At 36.1% G+C, this 17,352-nt stretch overlaps 1 protein-coding gene across 1 annotated transcript in view; it reads right to left on the bottom strand.

Moving 5' to 3' along the window:
* Window positions 1-17,352, bottom strand: part of EYS (eyes shut homolog) — a 742,046-nt gene that overhangs the window by 535,041 nt on the left and 189,653 nt on the right. Inside the window, exons 13-14 of the mRNA XM_066180316.1 lie at window positions 15,535-15,657; window positions 2,882-2,986 (exon numbers count right to left, since the gene is read on the bottom strand). Of these exons, the coding sequence (XP_066036413.1) occupies window positions 2,882-2,986; window positions 15,535-15,657 (228 nt within the window). The remainder of the gene's footprint in view (window positions 1-2,881; window positions 2,987-15,534; window positions 15,658-17,352) is intronic.

Raw genomic sequence — 17,352 nt, 5'->3', positions numbered from 1 at the left:
ACCAGATTCTCACTGAAATTTTGCTGCCCTTTCTCTAATCCTGACCCATAAGCTCTTGGTTGAGTCTTCATCCCTCACCAGGCAAAGCTCCATGCACTCCAGATGAACATTGACATAGAGTAGAAACACCGTCTCCTCATCTGCCTTGTCTGTCCTTCCTGAAAAGCCTGTATCCTTTTATTGCAACACTCCAGTCATAGGAGTCATTCCACTGTGTCCCCATGATGCCAATAATATAGCTGTGCAGGCATACACACATTTCTGACTTCTTTTGCATATTCCCCATGCTGCTTGAATTTACAGAGAGACATTGAAATTGGGTTCCTCATGAAGCTGATTGATTAACTGAAATTCCTTTGTTCTGTCCTTCAGTTTCTCTATTGCCTTTCTGCAACACTAAATACTGTCTAAACCACTGCTTTTCATCCTGCATTTTGCCGATGGGTAAATTCTTCACAAAGACTCTATCTATCAAGTGTTCAAAATAGTAACAGAAAATGTTTATAGTCTGAGATTTTATACGTGTACATATTCGTACAACATTTCAGTATTCATTTCATGCATATGATCTCACTTTTTAAGTATAACAGGAAGAGGTTTTCATATTAATTGTTGTGTTTGTGATTTCACAGAGCAAACTACACTGACTAAATGAGATGCGGCATTTGGTTTATCCACAGTGGAAAGGATGATGAAATATAGTCATAGTCTTTGCAACTGAAAAAGTAAAACTAACTTATTACAGCAACATATAAGAATTCAGCCTTAAAAAACTAGCCAAAATAATAAATAATAATAATAAAAAAGATAATAATAAACCCTCAATATTCTGCATCTTGAAAGTCTGTTGTAAGACTCATGCCTTAAAGAAATAGTATGAGTATGTATATGTATGCACATGTATGATACACACATGCGCATACTTCTGTATATAATAATATCCATAAATATTTATACATATATTCAAATTATATTCATTCCCTTATACTATTACTTAGTAGCAGTGCTGGCTGTGAGTTCCTGTATTCCACACATCAATAACTTTCAAGCTATTTGTACATTAGGCTTAAAATAGCTGATATACGTTTTAAAAACCTATATAGTTCTTACACGGACAAAAATTTTAAACCACTTATTTTGCCTATCCACTTTTGGTACATATTTCTGTCTAAATACAAGCTTGATCATTTTGTCCTTACTTTGTTAACTTGATGTTGTAGAACAAGGTTTAATGTAATGTAACTGACTTAAGAGTATTAAAAAACTGCAAGTGAAAGAGTACTATTGCTTCATGTTTTGCTCACTACTTTCCAACTGGCTGACAACTAGTTGGTCCACAATAAAAAAGCAGGGGATAAAAAAAAAGTAGTTATATTATGCAAGTATCACATAATAAATTAGCTGGTTATATTAAAAGATACTACATTTCAATATGTAAATGCTTGCCCATAGCACCAATCCACACTGAAAAGTCACACTGAAGCGTATAGGTTCACCTCCCAGTAAGATACTGTTTATTTGTTGGACTCTATGATCTCAGAGGGGTTTTCCAATCTAATTGGTTTTGTGATTCAGTGGATAAAATTATGTGTGTCACATAAAGACAGAAAAGTTGATCTACTCTTATTGACAAATTCAGATATTGCTGGCATCTCTCATTACTGCAAACAACTGAACTCGGTTTGCACTGCAATGTTTCAGTGGGGGGCAGGTACAGGGGAGACTTCTTTGAGAAGCTGCCAGAAACCTCCCCCTGGTCTGATGGAGCCAATGCCAGCCAGCTCCAGGATGACCCACTGCTGGCCAAGGCTGAGCCCATCAGTGACAGTGGTAGCACCCCTATGAAAACTGTTAAGATGAGGGGAAAAAAACCACAAAAATCTACAAAAACGAACTGAACAACTGCAGCCAGAAAAAAAGTGTGAAAAAAACCCATGAGAAACAGCTCTCTAGACACAAAAAATCAGTACAGAAGGAGAGGGAGAAGGTGCTGCAGGCACCAAAGCGAGATTCTCCTGCAGCTTGTGGTGCAGCCCATGGTGAGGCAGCTGTGCCCCTGCAGCCCATGGAGGGCCATGATAGATCAGAGATCCATCTGCAGCCCATGAACAAAACAGGTGGATGTCCAAAGGAGGCTATGACCCTTCCTGTGGGAAGCCTGAACTACAAAAAGCTTCTGGCAGCAGCTGTGGCCCCATGGAGAGAGAAGCTGGTATTGGAGCAGGTTTCCTGGCAGAAGCTGTGACCTTGTGAGGGACCCACACTGGAGCAGGCTGTTCCTGAAGGACTGCACTCAGTGGAATGGAACTGTGCTGGTGCAGTTTGTAAAGAGCTGCAGGCCATGGATAGTAGCTCATATTAGAGAGGTTCCTGGAGGACTCTCACCTTGGGAGACAGCTCATACTGGTGCAAGAGAAGAGCATGAAGAGTCCTCCCCCAGAGGAAGAAGAAGCAACAGAAATGGTGTGTGATTTACTGACTGCACGCAGCTCCCAGCCAGGGACAGCTCACCACAGCAACCCTTACAACAACTACTATACAGATTGTCCACATTTTCTTTCAAACTTTTAAAAATAACTTTTTCTAGTAGAAAAGATGGAAACAAAATCATGCTACTGGCAGAACTGGTTGATTTTTAAGGCTCTCTATTCATCAGTTTGTAGGGCAGGACTTCCAGAATACAGATTATATTCTGTAAACAAATTCTGCTGAAAACATCTGCATAACAATTGTAGCATATGCATAAAGAATAGCTGTTCATCCTTCTCTCTTTTCAAGCAAAATAAATTACTACTTAATTGTGCACTTATGAAAAAACTCTGGGGTTTTTTTTTTGAATACCACAGAACATTTCTCAACTAAATATCATGTGACTTCTTACCTGGCAAACAGCTACAGTAAAATTCACCAATCAAATCATGGCAATGGCCTCCATTTTTACAGGGTTTGGAGGAACATTCATCAATATCCGTGGAACAGTTTTTGTCTGACAGAAAAGAAAATGAAATATTAAAACTATAAATCATGCTGGGAAAATAGAAAAGCTGCTTCATAGTGCAAGTGACAACTGCATAATTTGACTTTTCCAGGTTGGAAACACTATTTCATTTCTGCTTTACAGTTTTAAAACTAGAGATATTCATAGATCATAGTGGATAATTAACAAATATTTTAAAGGAATGAATATGAACAGCATTTGCAAATATGCTCTTTGTGTATTCTAACATCACAACTCAATACCATAATTACTAGAGTAATATGCTACTTCAAAAGAAGTGTTTTAGTGATTTAATCACCTTAGTAACAATAGCAAGAAAAAGATATTTCTCAAAGTTGCATTCATATTTCCAGATGAATGCCATTTCTCAGATCCAAACAGAAACCCATGAGTTCATTCAGACGTTTCTTCATTTTTCTGCTTTTAAAGAGATTAAATTGAGCTGTAATTCAAATTTATTCAAATCTGAAACAACAAAAATATAGGCAAAAATACAGAAGATACAGAGAGGGTAAAATTTATAAGCCAATGTAATAGGTGGCTTATGAAAACAGTCAACTCATTGGACATACCGAACAAAATCCAGTCTCCTGTTTCTCTATTGGGCACTACATTCATATAGGGCAATCCCTACCTCGGGTGTTATAAACAATACCGAGATCTTTCTGAACAAAAATTGATCAGAAATTGATGGGAAAAATCTATGGGCTAGGAGCTCACATAAATACCAGAAGTTAAGCCAATTGTAGAGAAGGAAAACTGTAACTATCACAGATGTGAGCAAGCAGAACTTTCGTTGGTGTTCTATGTAGAAATTATGGAAGGTTCCTTGTATCACTCAAATCAGATGTACCAGATAGATAATGCATACCAAGGACCTCAATCTAAGGAGATGAATTAAAAGATCATGTGGGGTTTCTGGAGTTGCTCTTGGACAAGCAGCTTGGACAATTATAGACTCATTACAACAGTAAATGCACGGACGGCAGAGGGTGTCACCTTGCAGTTCTGACTTCCTTAGCCATATTATGTACTTTCATCTAACATGTAAAAATAGAATTAATGCAAAAATCAAATTAAATGGGCAGGAGATAAAGTGAGAAGACAGAGGAAGGGAAAAAACCCAGCATTTAGAAAAAGGTTTAAGGGGATGGAAACAGAAACTCATGGACAGAGATAATGATAGAAACCAGGTAAAACTTTGATATTTTGTGGAAAATACTGCAGAGTCACACATAATATGCTGCATTTAATGATGAAATACAGATCAAAAATCCAGTAGAATCAGTTTAAAGGAACCTTAAATTTTTTATACCTATGGGTTTTCTTTTGTTGTTTTGTTTTGTTGTTGTTTTTAATATTTTAAATAGCTAAAAGAACTATCAGAATCCTTAACAACACAGGACTTGGACCCATAGGGTATTTAATTACAAAGCCATAATTTTTGAAAGGAATCATAATTCAAAAATTCAAAGATATTTGGATGTACTATTGGTAATTTTTCGCACCATAGTAGAAAAGGTAACTGCAAGTTACTTGATTCAAAGGTAAAGGGAAAAGTACTCTCTGACCAAAAGGAAAGAAATGTGAAAAACAGCTGTGAGCAGTCAAAAATGGAAAGGGAGAAGAGGATGAACAACATAAAAGCAAAGGAATTCAAAGACTGTAGAAAAGTTCTGATTTGAAACCTGATAAAGAGTAAACATATTACCTTAAAAAGGTAATTAGCAAAGATGCTGCTTTCTATGAGTACACAAGGACAAATTTTCCTTTTGTGGGAGAAAGACACTGGATATTAGGAGAGCAAACACAACACTTGCTGGTTTTCAAAGCATGAAAAACCTTCAGGTCAAGTTGCTAAGGATCAACTAAAAAGTACAACACAAATATGCAGGCATGAAATCAGACCAGCAAAAGCATGTAGCTATTATAGGATGGCCAGAGTAACAAGAAATTATGTTGTATGTCCTTCATATCAAAGATGAAGGAAAGCTGAGATTTGCCACCCAGTGAAGAAGGATAGCTACTGATAATGGTAATCAATGCTTCTTCTGCCTCAATCATCAGTAAAAAGACCAGCTGTAAAGCAGCTCATTATTATAATTAATACTTATGATTAAAGGGCAAAAATTCCATGTTGAATACACAACAAAAGCTGTAGAATTGGCAGATGAGTTAAATAGATAGGCTGGTCTGATGAACTATACCCTTGGGTACTCATGGACAAAAACTCAATAGTTTTCTTTGTGAACATGTGAAAAGTAGATAATGTACCTGAAGACTCACTAAAATCAGCCTTTAGGAAAAAAAAAAAGGCAAAGACATGAAATTAAAAATCCATTTGTGAAACTTCAGTTCCTAGAAAGAATATTGGGAAGAGCTTTGAAGTGTTTATGTACAAGAACCTATAAATATAAAACAATTCATAAACAAATTTGGCCTTATATAAGCAAATTGATTCACTTCTACACTAAGTTCACACAATTTGTGGATAACAAAACCCAGTAGCATGTGTCATGCTCCTTCTGTTCACCAGTGTTTCTGCTATTTTTTGTGAAATCCCAATAATTGGTCTATATAGAAACTATACTAGAATATCATCAGATGAGTAAAACTTTATGAAATGCCACATTCGTTCATTAGTTATCAGTGGTTTTGCCACCAGATTGGGTGAATGAATTGCAGATGTTTTGAAAGCAATCTACTGCCCATTCAATTCCACTAAATTTTTTTCAACAATCTGGATGGTGGATAGCAAAGTAAGTTTACTGATGGCAACAAAAAAAGGTACATTGAAGAACAGGATTAGAAGACTTCCTGAATTTCAACAAATTGAAGATAGAGTTTGATACAGCAGATTTAATCCAATCAAAAGAGAAGATATGGTACAGAAAAGTAGGAACAAAAGCCAAAATTTTGTTTTAAAACAAATACTTTGCTGGGATATATATATAAAAAGAACATATCCAGTTAGAAGTATAAAATTATCCTTCCATTCACATCTTACTGGAGTAAAGATGCTTTTGGAGTGCTTTGCACTGTGCAGTGAGGTGCATTCAAGAAAATTGTGGGCCAAATGAGAGTCCATATGAGCATTTTGGGAATGACAAACCGCTGAAAAGCATGACCTTTTAGGATGAACAAAATAAATGGGTCTGTAAAGCATAAATAAGGAAAATTTGAATAGAAATGTGATGGCAATCATAAAATAAAGAAGTACTTTTGCAAAAGTCATTAGTTTGCAGTATTCATAGGAGACAGGGTAGAAGTAATGTATTTAGACTGCAGTGAAATATTAGACCATAAGGAAATCCTTGTAATGGTGAGTATAACACCCACTGGAAAGATTCCCCCGAGGAAATAAAAAATCTTTGGACTTTAGGAAGATACATAGGTGAGAAAGCAACAGAGTATATTTTATGTTTTTGCTGAGATAAGAATGAAACAGATTATCATTAGCATTTTGTTCTAGTGATGTGGTTATATAATTTACAGGGCATAAATTCTGTTTATAACACTGAAGGAAGTCCAAAGATATATGTTTGTGTAAGGAGTTGGATTGTCTGGAAACTTGCATTGCCTTTTGGTAAAGGTCTTAAGCTACTTGGTCTGTGATATCTGTGTTCTGATTTTGGACTAGTGCTTCTATCCAAATCTGTGTCTTTATTCTATTTCTCCCTCAAAATGCATTTCTACATTAGTGGCATAAAAGAAGGTGAGCCCAGGCTTGCAGCAGACAAGAGAAACAGGATAAAAGTATTAACACTAGCAGGAAGGGACAAACACATTCTTCCTGCATGCCATAAATGCACATGGTTGAAATTATAGAGGGACAGATACTTAAAGCCTACCCTTCCAAAGAAATCAGTACAATTTTTGGAACATTTAATCTGAATTCACTCCTCAAATCTTTCTCATGAGAAAACCATAATGAGGCAAATGAGGCATTTTATATTTCCCTGAGTCCCTTTTTCTGGAAGCAAATGTGAAAAGTCCTTACTCTGTTATACCAACTTTCAAACAGATATGTAACTTCCACTCTCACTTCCTTTCTTGCCTCTCCTTTCCACAGAGGACCAAGCCTATGCACCAAGTGAAATCTTGTGATAACTTTTGTTTAGCTAAAAAGTACATTTTTCAACGCACTGCAGGTTACTTCTGGTCACTTGTAGTTTTCAGATACAAGCACAGAAAAAAATCATGCAGATTATTGCTACTGAACTGTAGCTGAGCTGTATGTGGGGAAACAATAAAAGGAATTTGAAAAGGACTGCTGAAGACCTCAGCATATGAGAACTATTGCAGTGCTGTGAGAAAAAAAGAATCTCAGATGTATTTAAATAAAACAAAACCGAACACTGATGTGTAAAATACCTCTGCATAAAACATTGATTAGAATGTTCCATATTTAAGAATAAGTGGGAAGGATGCAAGAAAAGCTACACAATTTATTCAACAACTGGAGAAGGCATGCTGTCGGCAAAGGCTTAAAGAGCTCCATCTGTTTCATTTAGAAGAAACAAAACCAAAAAGTGACTTGATTACAGTGTGTAAGTGTCTTTACAAAGAGAAAATACTTGAGTAGAAAGGGATTTTTCATTTTGTGTAGAAAAGGTAATGAGATGCAATAGCTCAAAGTTGAAGACAAAAATTTAAATAAAATATTTAATATAAACTTCTAAATCTAATGGTGATTACTACTAGAAAAAATGCCAGTGAAATCCTGGGTTTTTTTCATGCATTCAAATCAGGGTTGAATGCTTTTGGATTCATTGTGTACTTTAATCAAAACTAGAGTAATTAGGTTCAGTACAAGGTGGCTAATAGCAAACATTAACTCCCTTCTGGTATACAGACCTAATACAGAGCATACAACCAGTAATCTATGGATTGTTAGAAGACTTGCAGAATAAGTACACTCATCCTGTAGCCCTCTCTGTGTCTTTCCTGGGAAAACATCAAAACAATTTAATGAGACAGGTGTATTTCTGTGACAGTGATAGCACACCCTGAGGCACCTGGACTCTGTAGCATCACTGTCATCATGTGAAATACGTATGCCCTATTCTTGGAGCTTTTGGAGGTTACTAGGATAACTAGGTGCAAGGTGTTGCTCTATTGTTACCAGAGCAAATAGCCAATGCCATTTCTTGCCTGGCTACCAATGTGCCAAGGGGAAAAAAAAAATTATGAAAGTCGTGTAAACAACTTCAAAAAACATCATTCTGCATTTAATACTTTTTCCCTCCCGCCTCAAGACTCCTCAGTAGTCTCCAGTCAACCCATTGTTGAAGTGAAGAGAGTCAAGCTGTGGTGTAATGTTCCCATTATCCCCATTGCAGACACGAAACCCAGCACACATGGCACTGCCATTGCTAGATGCTGCTCAGGTGTCAACCTAAGAGCAAGGGCCTCAGGACTCCTCCAGTGGCCAAGTTCGTGTTAGATCCATGGAATCATGGGATGGTTTGGTTTGGAAATGATCTTACAGGTCATCTTGTGTAACCCCTATGCCATGGGTAGGGGCACGTTCCACAAGACCAAGTTGCATAATGCCCCAACAAACCTGGTCCTGAACACTGCTAGGGATGGGACATCCACAGAAAATAAAGAAAAAAAATCATGACAAAGAGGAAAGCCAAAAAGTAAAGAACAAAAAAAAAGGTTAGCAAGTCACTAAAGATGGCACCAAATATGACTCCTATTTAGTGTGGTCATACCAAAACTGATAGCGTCATACCTTTTATAGTATGACTCTATCAAAGCAAAGGATGTCAAAAGATAATTGTTTCATTGTCTAAAAAGGAGACACAATATATAGTGGTAAATATAATCTAAAAATCCAGTATTAAGCTAGTTGGTATTGCAAAGGCCCTGTTGAACAACAAACTTTTTTCCAACATCAATGGTTCAGTGGATTTTTTTCACAAGAAGAATCATATACTAGAAAAAAGCCAAACAAACCCTAAATAAAAACATTCTTATCTAAGATGCCACTTCTGTTTCTCAAATTCATTAACAGTATATCTGTAAGGGATGAAAAATGTGTGCTGGGGAAGTTGCTTGGAAGTTGATTTTTTTATGTCGGGGTTTATTCACTGATTGCTCAAGTCATAACAGAAAATTAAGTCCTAACAGTTTTCTTGAGGCAATTATAACAAAAATTTTGCTTGAAATTCTGTCTTGATATCCAGGTGTTATTTTTCAGATGTACTCAGATGTGAAAAGTTAAAGCAGTGCTCACTCTGATGGCATTACTATTCATTGTATGTTCATTGTTAATGTCATTGTATCAATGATATTAACAGAAAAATATGTAGTAAAGGAAAAATGGGGTTTATTTTCCACAGTAACTCAGGAATACTAAACATTTCAGCCACATGTTCCAGTGTTTTATGTGTGTGTTTTAATCACTGTTTGAATTTTTCTAGATATTATTGTTTTTTCCTTTTTTATGATAAGAACCTCCTAAAAACTGACATTTTTTAAATTGAAAATCAAGCCTAATCATATAAAATTATTATTTTCAAATTTATCTAAAAGTAATTAAGTACATAGTCATACCCAGAAAGATATTGATGGATGCTCTACATGCATTATGTTATGCATGACAGTTGGAATCACTATTAAAAGAACCTACCATTATGTCTGAAATAATGGAGATAAACTGGAATACAAAAATAATCTCATAACACCTTCAGAAGAGTAAAGATAAGGAAAATTCCACACAAGCTAATTAAAGTTTTGATTGAAGAATTAACTTGTCTTTTGTCAGGTGGTTCCAACTATTTTTATTCACCCTCTAATTTAAACCAATCATGCCTAGTATTTGCAGATGGAATACTATTGGAGAAATGTACCATTTGATTTCTCACATTAAAAACACTGAGCAACTTTGCTTATATTTAAAATGACTAGAAAAAACCCAATTGTTTTGCTTTTCTTTCGTGCAATTTATTAACTTTTAGGTATTATTTTACCAAAATATTAATGTAATGTAATTTGCAGCATGATGAAATTTGAACAGATTTTTCTGCACTCTACTGAATTATTTTCCCATTCAAGTGTTCTAACCTGAATTCCTTCAAAGGAAAGAAAGTACGCTTACACATGATATGACAATAAATATTCTCTAATAACCCAGGAATACACAGTGAATACATTTCTATGTATGCATAGATGTTGTTTATTTTCCAGCATGTTAAGTTTTCACACCCCACTGTGTGAAACCTGCCCTCAGCAACCTGTCATTACAGTGTTAGTGGCAACCAGCTGCCCATCTGTGCTGTTCCAGCTGAGCAGGGGAAAGGAAGTCAGCCCTTCACTCCTCCATGGCCTGCTATGAGTCAGAGCTCTGCTGGTCAGGAGCCTGGAGAACCATCCTTCTCTCTAATCATCTGCTTCCAGGTTTTGTTTTGGTTTGAAAAACCTTAGCGCTTTGACTAGAGCTCAGACAGAGGCAGGTTGTTTAAATGAACTCGGTCATTAGGGGACATGACAGAAAAGAACTGGCTTTTCAGCTGCCTCTGTGATGGCCATAAGAGCTGATTGATGTGGAATAATTATCTGATGCAAGACATGCAAGTGAGACTGAGTTTCTGTGATTGACTCTAAGGGTGGGTGAGCATCCATAGACCACGGAATCAATTTGGTTGGAATAGACCTCCAAGATCGTCGAGTCTTGGCTTTGACCAATCACCACCATGTCAACTTAAATCATAGCACTAAGGGCCATCCATGTCCGGTCATTTCTTGAACATCTCCACTGTTCATGACTCCACCACCTTCCTGTTGGCCCATTCCAGTGCTTGACAACCCTTTCCATTAAGAAATTGTTCCTGATGTCCAAGATGAACCTCCCCTCATGAAGCTGTGTCCTCTTTTCTGTCACTAGCTGTCTGGGAGATAAGATCAACCCCCACCTTGCCAGAACCTCTGTTTGGATAGAGGTAGATCTTTCAGGCCAGTGGTGTTTTTTTTTTTTTTTGTTTTGTTTTGTCTTTTTTTTGTTTGTTTGTTTGTTTGTTTTTTGTTTTTTTGTTTTTGTTTTTTTTGTGGGTTTTTTTTGGGTTTTTTTTTGTTTGTTTGGGGTTATTTTTTGTTTTTTTTTTTTGGTTTTTTTGTTTTTTTTTTTCTCCTTTGAATTGTTTGGGACAGTATCTTTTGTGATTAACAAAGAAAAGAGGATGTAGTGACTCAATGATTTTGTACTATGCAGTTGTCCTAATAGTAACAGAAAGCATCTATGTCAGCATCTATGTGCCTAAAATAGAACAACTTTTCCAGACTTACTAAAAACAAAGCTTAGAATACCAGAGGAAAAGAGTACACAGAAAAAGAATACGCAGGAAATCTCAGAGAATGATATTATCCTGTGTCTTTTGGTGGTTTGAGCTGAAAGACCTTGCACATCTTTGTATAATTTTGGTTTTCAAATGTTCAGTGTTGCAGTGCCTGCTTGCTTAGCCACAATATCTACTAGAGAATTCCTAAAGCCCAATAATATGAGACATGATAGAGGAAACTATACAGATTTGATCTTCAGAAAGCATATTAAAAGGCTTGCATATTTATTTAGACTCTTGTGTAAATTTAAGTCAATCTGTGACTGATGGTAGATTCTGGCTGTTGATTCATGCTGTCTCATTATTAAGGTAAACATTAATGAGACACGGGCAAAACTTAGAAGAAAGAGCATTTTACACATAGAGAATTCATATGAACCCTGATATAAGTGAGGAAGTCAGATTAAGAATCTCATGCATATAAACTACAACTACAAAATTCTGTGCTAAGTGATGAAGTAAAAACCACTTTGGAATCAAGTTTTTCTACCCAGTATTCACTGCTGTCACCTCACTAGCATAGGGCTCATCCATATACATGAACAGCTTTGAAATACTTTTAATTAATAATCAAATAAATAATTAAATTAATCTCTTCCAAAATTTAAAATAGCAAAAGGGTCAGTGATGGAAAAAATATAATCTGATCATTTATTTAAGATTAAGAACCCATGCTTTCTCATCCAAAACCAGTGAATTACAGAGTTCTTTAGTTCTAATTACTTATTTTACCATAGAGAATCCACTTAAATAATGACAATGGTCAGTAATCACATCTCATAAAATTGTCTCCTCCTTCTGTATCATTGATGAATTCAACACTCTCCCACTGATGTTTTAATTTGAGGTGTCTTACTACCTAATGGATTAAAGGTGTCCCACTATTCAATATCAAAATACCCTACTTCACCTGTCTTCAGGTTTGGAAGTGTTGTGCAAAATGTTTTCTAATTTTTGAGGCTGGCCAGTTTACCAGACTTGGAATGCCTTTACCTATCTCAACTTCCAGATGTTCTCAAAGCCCCTCTAATTTGCAAAATCCAATAATATACTGTGAGGGAAGGGGGTAGCAGTTTTGCCACCTGTCCATTTGTCCAGCAGCTCTTTACTACCGGATAATTACCATAATCCTGTGTATGAAAATTACCACAGGAGGGCATTTGAGAGCAAACTTTGATTGTAGAGAAAGTATATTCCTGGTCTTTTTCAAGAGCTGCCTGTCTTAGAGTAAAGGAAATTCTATGCAGCAAGTTCCAAAGGCTGGCAGAATTGTGGTGCTTACCCTTTCTGCAACAAACAATTCAGCTGGCAGCAGAAGCTGTAAGCTCTCTGCTCCTCTCAAGACCCACTCAGATGTTTTGGGTGTTCCTGTCCTGCTGGCTTTATTCTGCAGGAGAGAGCTGCTTCCGCTATCCATCCCTGCTCCCGTTGCACATGTGGCACTGCCCCTTCTCAGCTCTGTACTCAGGGAAGGACAAAGACCCACCACCTGTGGGGCACCACAGCTTGGTCCAAGGGGGATTCATCCAAGGGGCCCTCCTGTTCCAAGCTGCCCTTCTATCAGAGCTTTAGTGCACGACACACATTATCCCAATCAGGATTGATGCCTCCACACACAGATAGCAATCAGGAAAATAAACAAACAACCAGGCCTAAGGCAAATTTGTACCAGACCAGCTAAGATGTTAAAGGTAAACTTTTTTCGGAAATAGCTTTTAATATGATAGGAGAACAAAAGTGTTTTGTTGGTTTTTTTTTTTTTTGTTTGTTTTTTTTTAAAAAAAAGGTAAAAATCAGTCTTATACAATTAGTGGACTTTTTCAAATGTTACTTCCTTGATCAAGTCTCATCAGAAGACTACAAGGTATAATTGACAGGATGTTAGGAGGTCTGTTGATGAACTTTTCAACATGTGCCTTCATCAGAGCTAATTGTTATCAGTGAACTGCTCTGTTTATGGTACTTCTCTACATTGATTATGCAATTTCTATATTGCTTAAATATTAGGTGGATAAGAATTTTACATATATACACATTATGTTTCATTTAGCCCTTAAACAGCTTTTGAGTGTATCACTGTTACTATAGCAATATCTTTGCATGCCATTCATATAAATCTTAAAACTCAGAAGAACATGGACCACTCTTTTGCCAGTGTTAGCCTCTTGTAGAAGATAGAAGCCCAAATATCCAGTATTTTGAATCACAGACTCTTTCTAGAGAGGGTGAAACAGTTGTTGGAAGGCTTGGAGAGAGCAGACCTTATGAGATCCACAATGAATGACTGTGAGTTAATTATACAAAAAGCATGAGCATGATCAAAAATATTCAGTGTTATCAGAAGGATCCTTGGCGCTACTTCTAATTTCTGTCAGTAGGCTGGCTTATTTGTTTCCTTCTGGGAGCTGTCCTGTTTCACAAAAAAAAAGTCAATATGAAGTCAGATCAATAAGCACATTCATGATGGAAAGTCTTTCATGTCAGAAACACAGGAGAAAATTGAGCTTTTTTCATATTAGCCTATTATGCTGTCATGTGAACTTCTATGACTTCTATATAGGCCTCAAGGTATTCATTTGCATCTCCTTATAACTCACTTGTAACTTTTTTACAGTCAATAGATCCTGAATCCTTCTTTTCTTGGTATGAAAAAGACTGGCAAACTGTTTGCATCAGTAGGAATATAGGATGAAGACTTCCTCCTAAGGAATACATACTCTGTGCCAGGCTTCCTTAGTGACACACGCACATTAATTTGTAGTTCTCGTTCTATAATGTGGACTCCATCACATCCCAAAATAGTGTAGCTGTATTTTCCAATGAACAGCTTTCCCTGCATTACCCAGTTCAAATTGACTGTTAGCAACCCACTGCAGAAAAGTTAGACATTTTCCATTTTGATTCTAGCAGTGCAGAAGAAAGTTCTTAAAGCATCTTCTTTTAAAAATTTGCATTAAAATTCTTCTTTCTATGGTAACAAATACTTTGTAATCATCTCTGTTATTTTCAAAATTGATGCAAAATAAACACACTATGCAAACTCATGATGGCAAAACCAGTTACCAAAGTAAAAAGGAAAATAAGATCTTACAGGAAATATATCACATCTCAGTTTTGTAATGCTGAATAATATAAGAATATGTTTGCATGAATCAAGAGAACTCACAGATGTCAGTGGCAATTATAAATGCTATTACTTTCACAGATTCTACATCTCTGTATATTGTTCTGGATTCCTTATGTCTTGTCTTCCCACTTTTAACCATTGACAAAATATGAATGAAGAATTTCTAAACTGAACATCACTGTTGTTACTACTATTTAAAACTAACTTAATTTGGCCCCCTCATCCTTCACTGTTCTGCTTGCTTATTTGACTTTTCATTTCTCCATAATAAATCTCTTTCATTTTTTTTTTTCCTTTCTTCTCCACGGGTCACATTTTGAGCTCTCTGGGCAAATCTGTTTGGCTTTTTATTACAAGATCCAGTAACTGTGTGTGATTTCTTAGACTGCCACTCCTTGTCTTCCTGTTACTACTTATGACTACTCCTGCTCCATTTGCCTCTCTGAAATCAGCAGCTGAAAGTTAGTGTTCAGTGCCTGACACAGTTCTTTAGATGGCATATTTTTGGAGATATTTAATTTTGAGAAAAATTTGGAGGCAAATAATTTTGTGATTTCCCCATGATCCTGTTAGCTGCTTCTGGAAGAAAATAGAGCCTTGAAGACTTTTCCTGATTGCAAGAACTGTTTTCTTAAACCTGTTAGCCACACAATTGTGCAACTTACAAGAATTTATCATAAAGATCTGATGGCACCTTTCTTAAAGAGAACAAAGTGTCATTTTACTAAAATTGTGTTCTTGTTACGATCTCAATCAAGTATGGCTGTGATAAAATCTTCTGAATAAAACAGCATCAGCTACCTGCTCACCTATGTTTCATAGACTAGATGTTTTTGTACATTTTTTTTCTTCTATGCAAAATACAGTTTTGCTTTCCATACACTCACTGCTTTCATTTTTATTGTATTAGGAGGGAAATTAAACAGATTTTTCAATCGCACAAAACCCTGAGTTGATTTTATTTTTATTAATGCTAAAATACTGAACAAAGTGCAATTAATTTCAGAAAAGAAAATAAATAGTTTAGCTATTTAAAGTCTTGTCCAAGTTAAAAGAAATCTTACCAGTGAATCCTGGAGGACAAACACAGCTGTAGTCTGCAACCAGGTCTAAACAAGTGGAATTGCTTTTACAGAAACCATAAGTGCACTCATCAAAGTTGATTTCACAGTTCAGGCCTTCAAATCCTTGGAAATAAAACCAAAGAGCTATGCATTATTCAGCTATATCTGTGCCTTATTTTTCTAAAGCAATGTCTCTACGTCCCTTGTTTTCAATTTACTCTTGTAAAAAGTGATCTTCAATCCTTATGGAAAGATCATCCTCAAAGGTTTTTCTGCTCTGTCATTAAAAGGAAAATGCATTTATTTTCTTTAAAATATACTTTAAAATGAATCAATAAATGAAAGCACAAATTTAGGGTTCAGTATGTTCATTAGTTTAGTTCAACTTTTAGTTGAGCAGAGACTTAAGAATTTATGTATCTGCTGCCATTTCGACAACATTACAGATGAAGTGAAGCTGGGATTTGGACATCTGCTGTCAAAATAAAAATCAACTCTTAAAATCTCTCTTAAAATCCATTCTCAAATAGTTGCTTTTCTACTTTTTCTTTATTTGTTTTACAAAACCCTAGAATTATCAAGGTTGCAAGACACTTTCCAGATCATCCAGTCCAACTGACAATCTAGCATCACCACAAACACCCCTGAACCATCTCCCCAAGAGGCACATCCAGGCACCTCTCAAACACTTCCAGAGATTGTGACTTCACTACCTCCCTGGCCAATTATTCATGTGTCTAACCACTCTTTCAGTGATTTTTTTTCTTAGCTATTAATATCTAATCTGAACCTCCCCTGACACAATTTAGGGCCATTTTCCCTCACCCTTTTGATAGAGGCACGGCAAAAGAGACAGAGCCCCACCTCAACAAAACCTCTTTTCAGGTAGCTGCAGAGAGAAATGAGGTTCCGTTGAACCTCCTCCAGACAAAACTACCTCAGTTTCTTACGTCATAACAACTTTTAGCAAACTCAGAGGTCCAACAGTGTTTTTCTGTAGTTGAAATTGCTAGAAAATCTCCTCTCCAATATCTGACATTTCATGCTCTTCTAAATGTATTCTAATTCATGGTCATGCTACAAAATGAGTGTTATTAGTGCTGTCACAGGCCATGGCTGCAGGAAGACCATGACTAATGCTAAGCTATCGGTACCCTCAGTGCAAGCCATATTCCTACAATCTCTCAAACTGACCATGGAACCAATTTCCACTGATCCTTAAGTCATAAAACTTTAGAATTACCCTTGATTCCTTAATAATGTATAAAATAACCGTTCTTATTTGCATTTAAAGTTTAATCAGACCCATGTCTCACAGGTAACACATAAGCCACAAAATTATCAACGTGTATGCCAAGATTTATTTTTGTATAAGCTGATCAGGCAGGCTTAAACAACAAAATGATCTTTTCCACGGTTAATTTCCAGCTACCTTCCAATATCTATTTTGGCTTCTAATTTAAGCTAACTAATGACAGAGGCTGTACTTATGAGAATTATTTGTGGCAATTTCATCTCTTGTGATGAGTTTCTGAATTCATCACCACTGGAATGCCTGTGGTAATATATACATACCTGAAATATTGTCAGCTATGAAATCAGGTACCATGAGTCCATATTTACAAAATAGTAGAATTTGAAGATTAAAATAAAAAAAAATAATAAATAAAACATATAATGTACCAGGTTATAAATTACAACCTTGGCCTTGTTTTTAACTAAAAATCCATTTTAAAATATCCATAAGAAACCCATTTGTGAAAGCATTTCAGAAAAAACCTGTAATTTTAAAAGTTTTAAAACATTTTAGTTTTTCTT

This window comes from Chamaea fasciata, unplaced genomic scaffold (assembly GCF_029207755.1).
Source record: "Chamaea fasciata isolate MVZ Bird 193981 ecotype frontalis unplaced genomic scaffold, bChaFas1.0.hap1 SCAF_3, whole genome shotgun sequence".
Taxonomy (NCBI): domain Eukaryota; kingdom Metazoa; phylum Chordata; class Aves; order Passeriformes; family Sylviidae; genus Chamaea; species Chamaea fasciata.
This window is presented reverse-complemented; position numbering and strand designations above follow the sequence as displayed.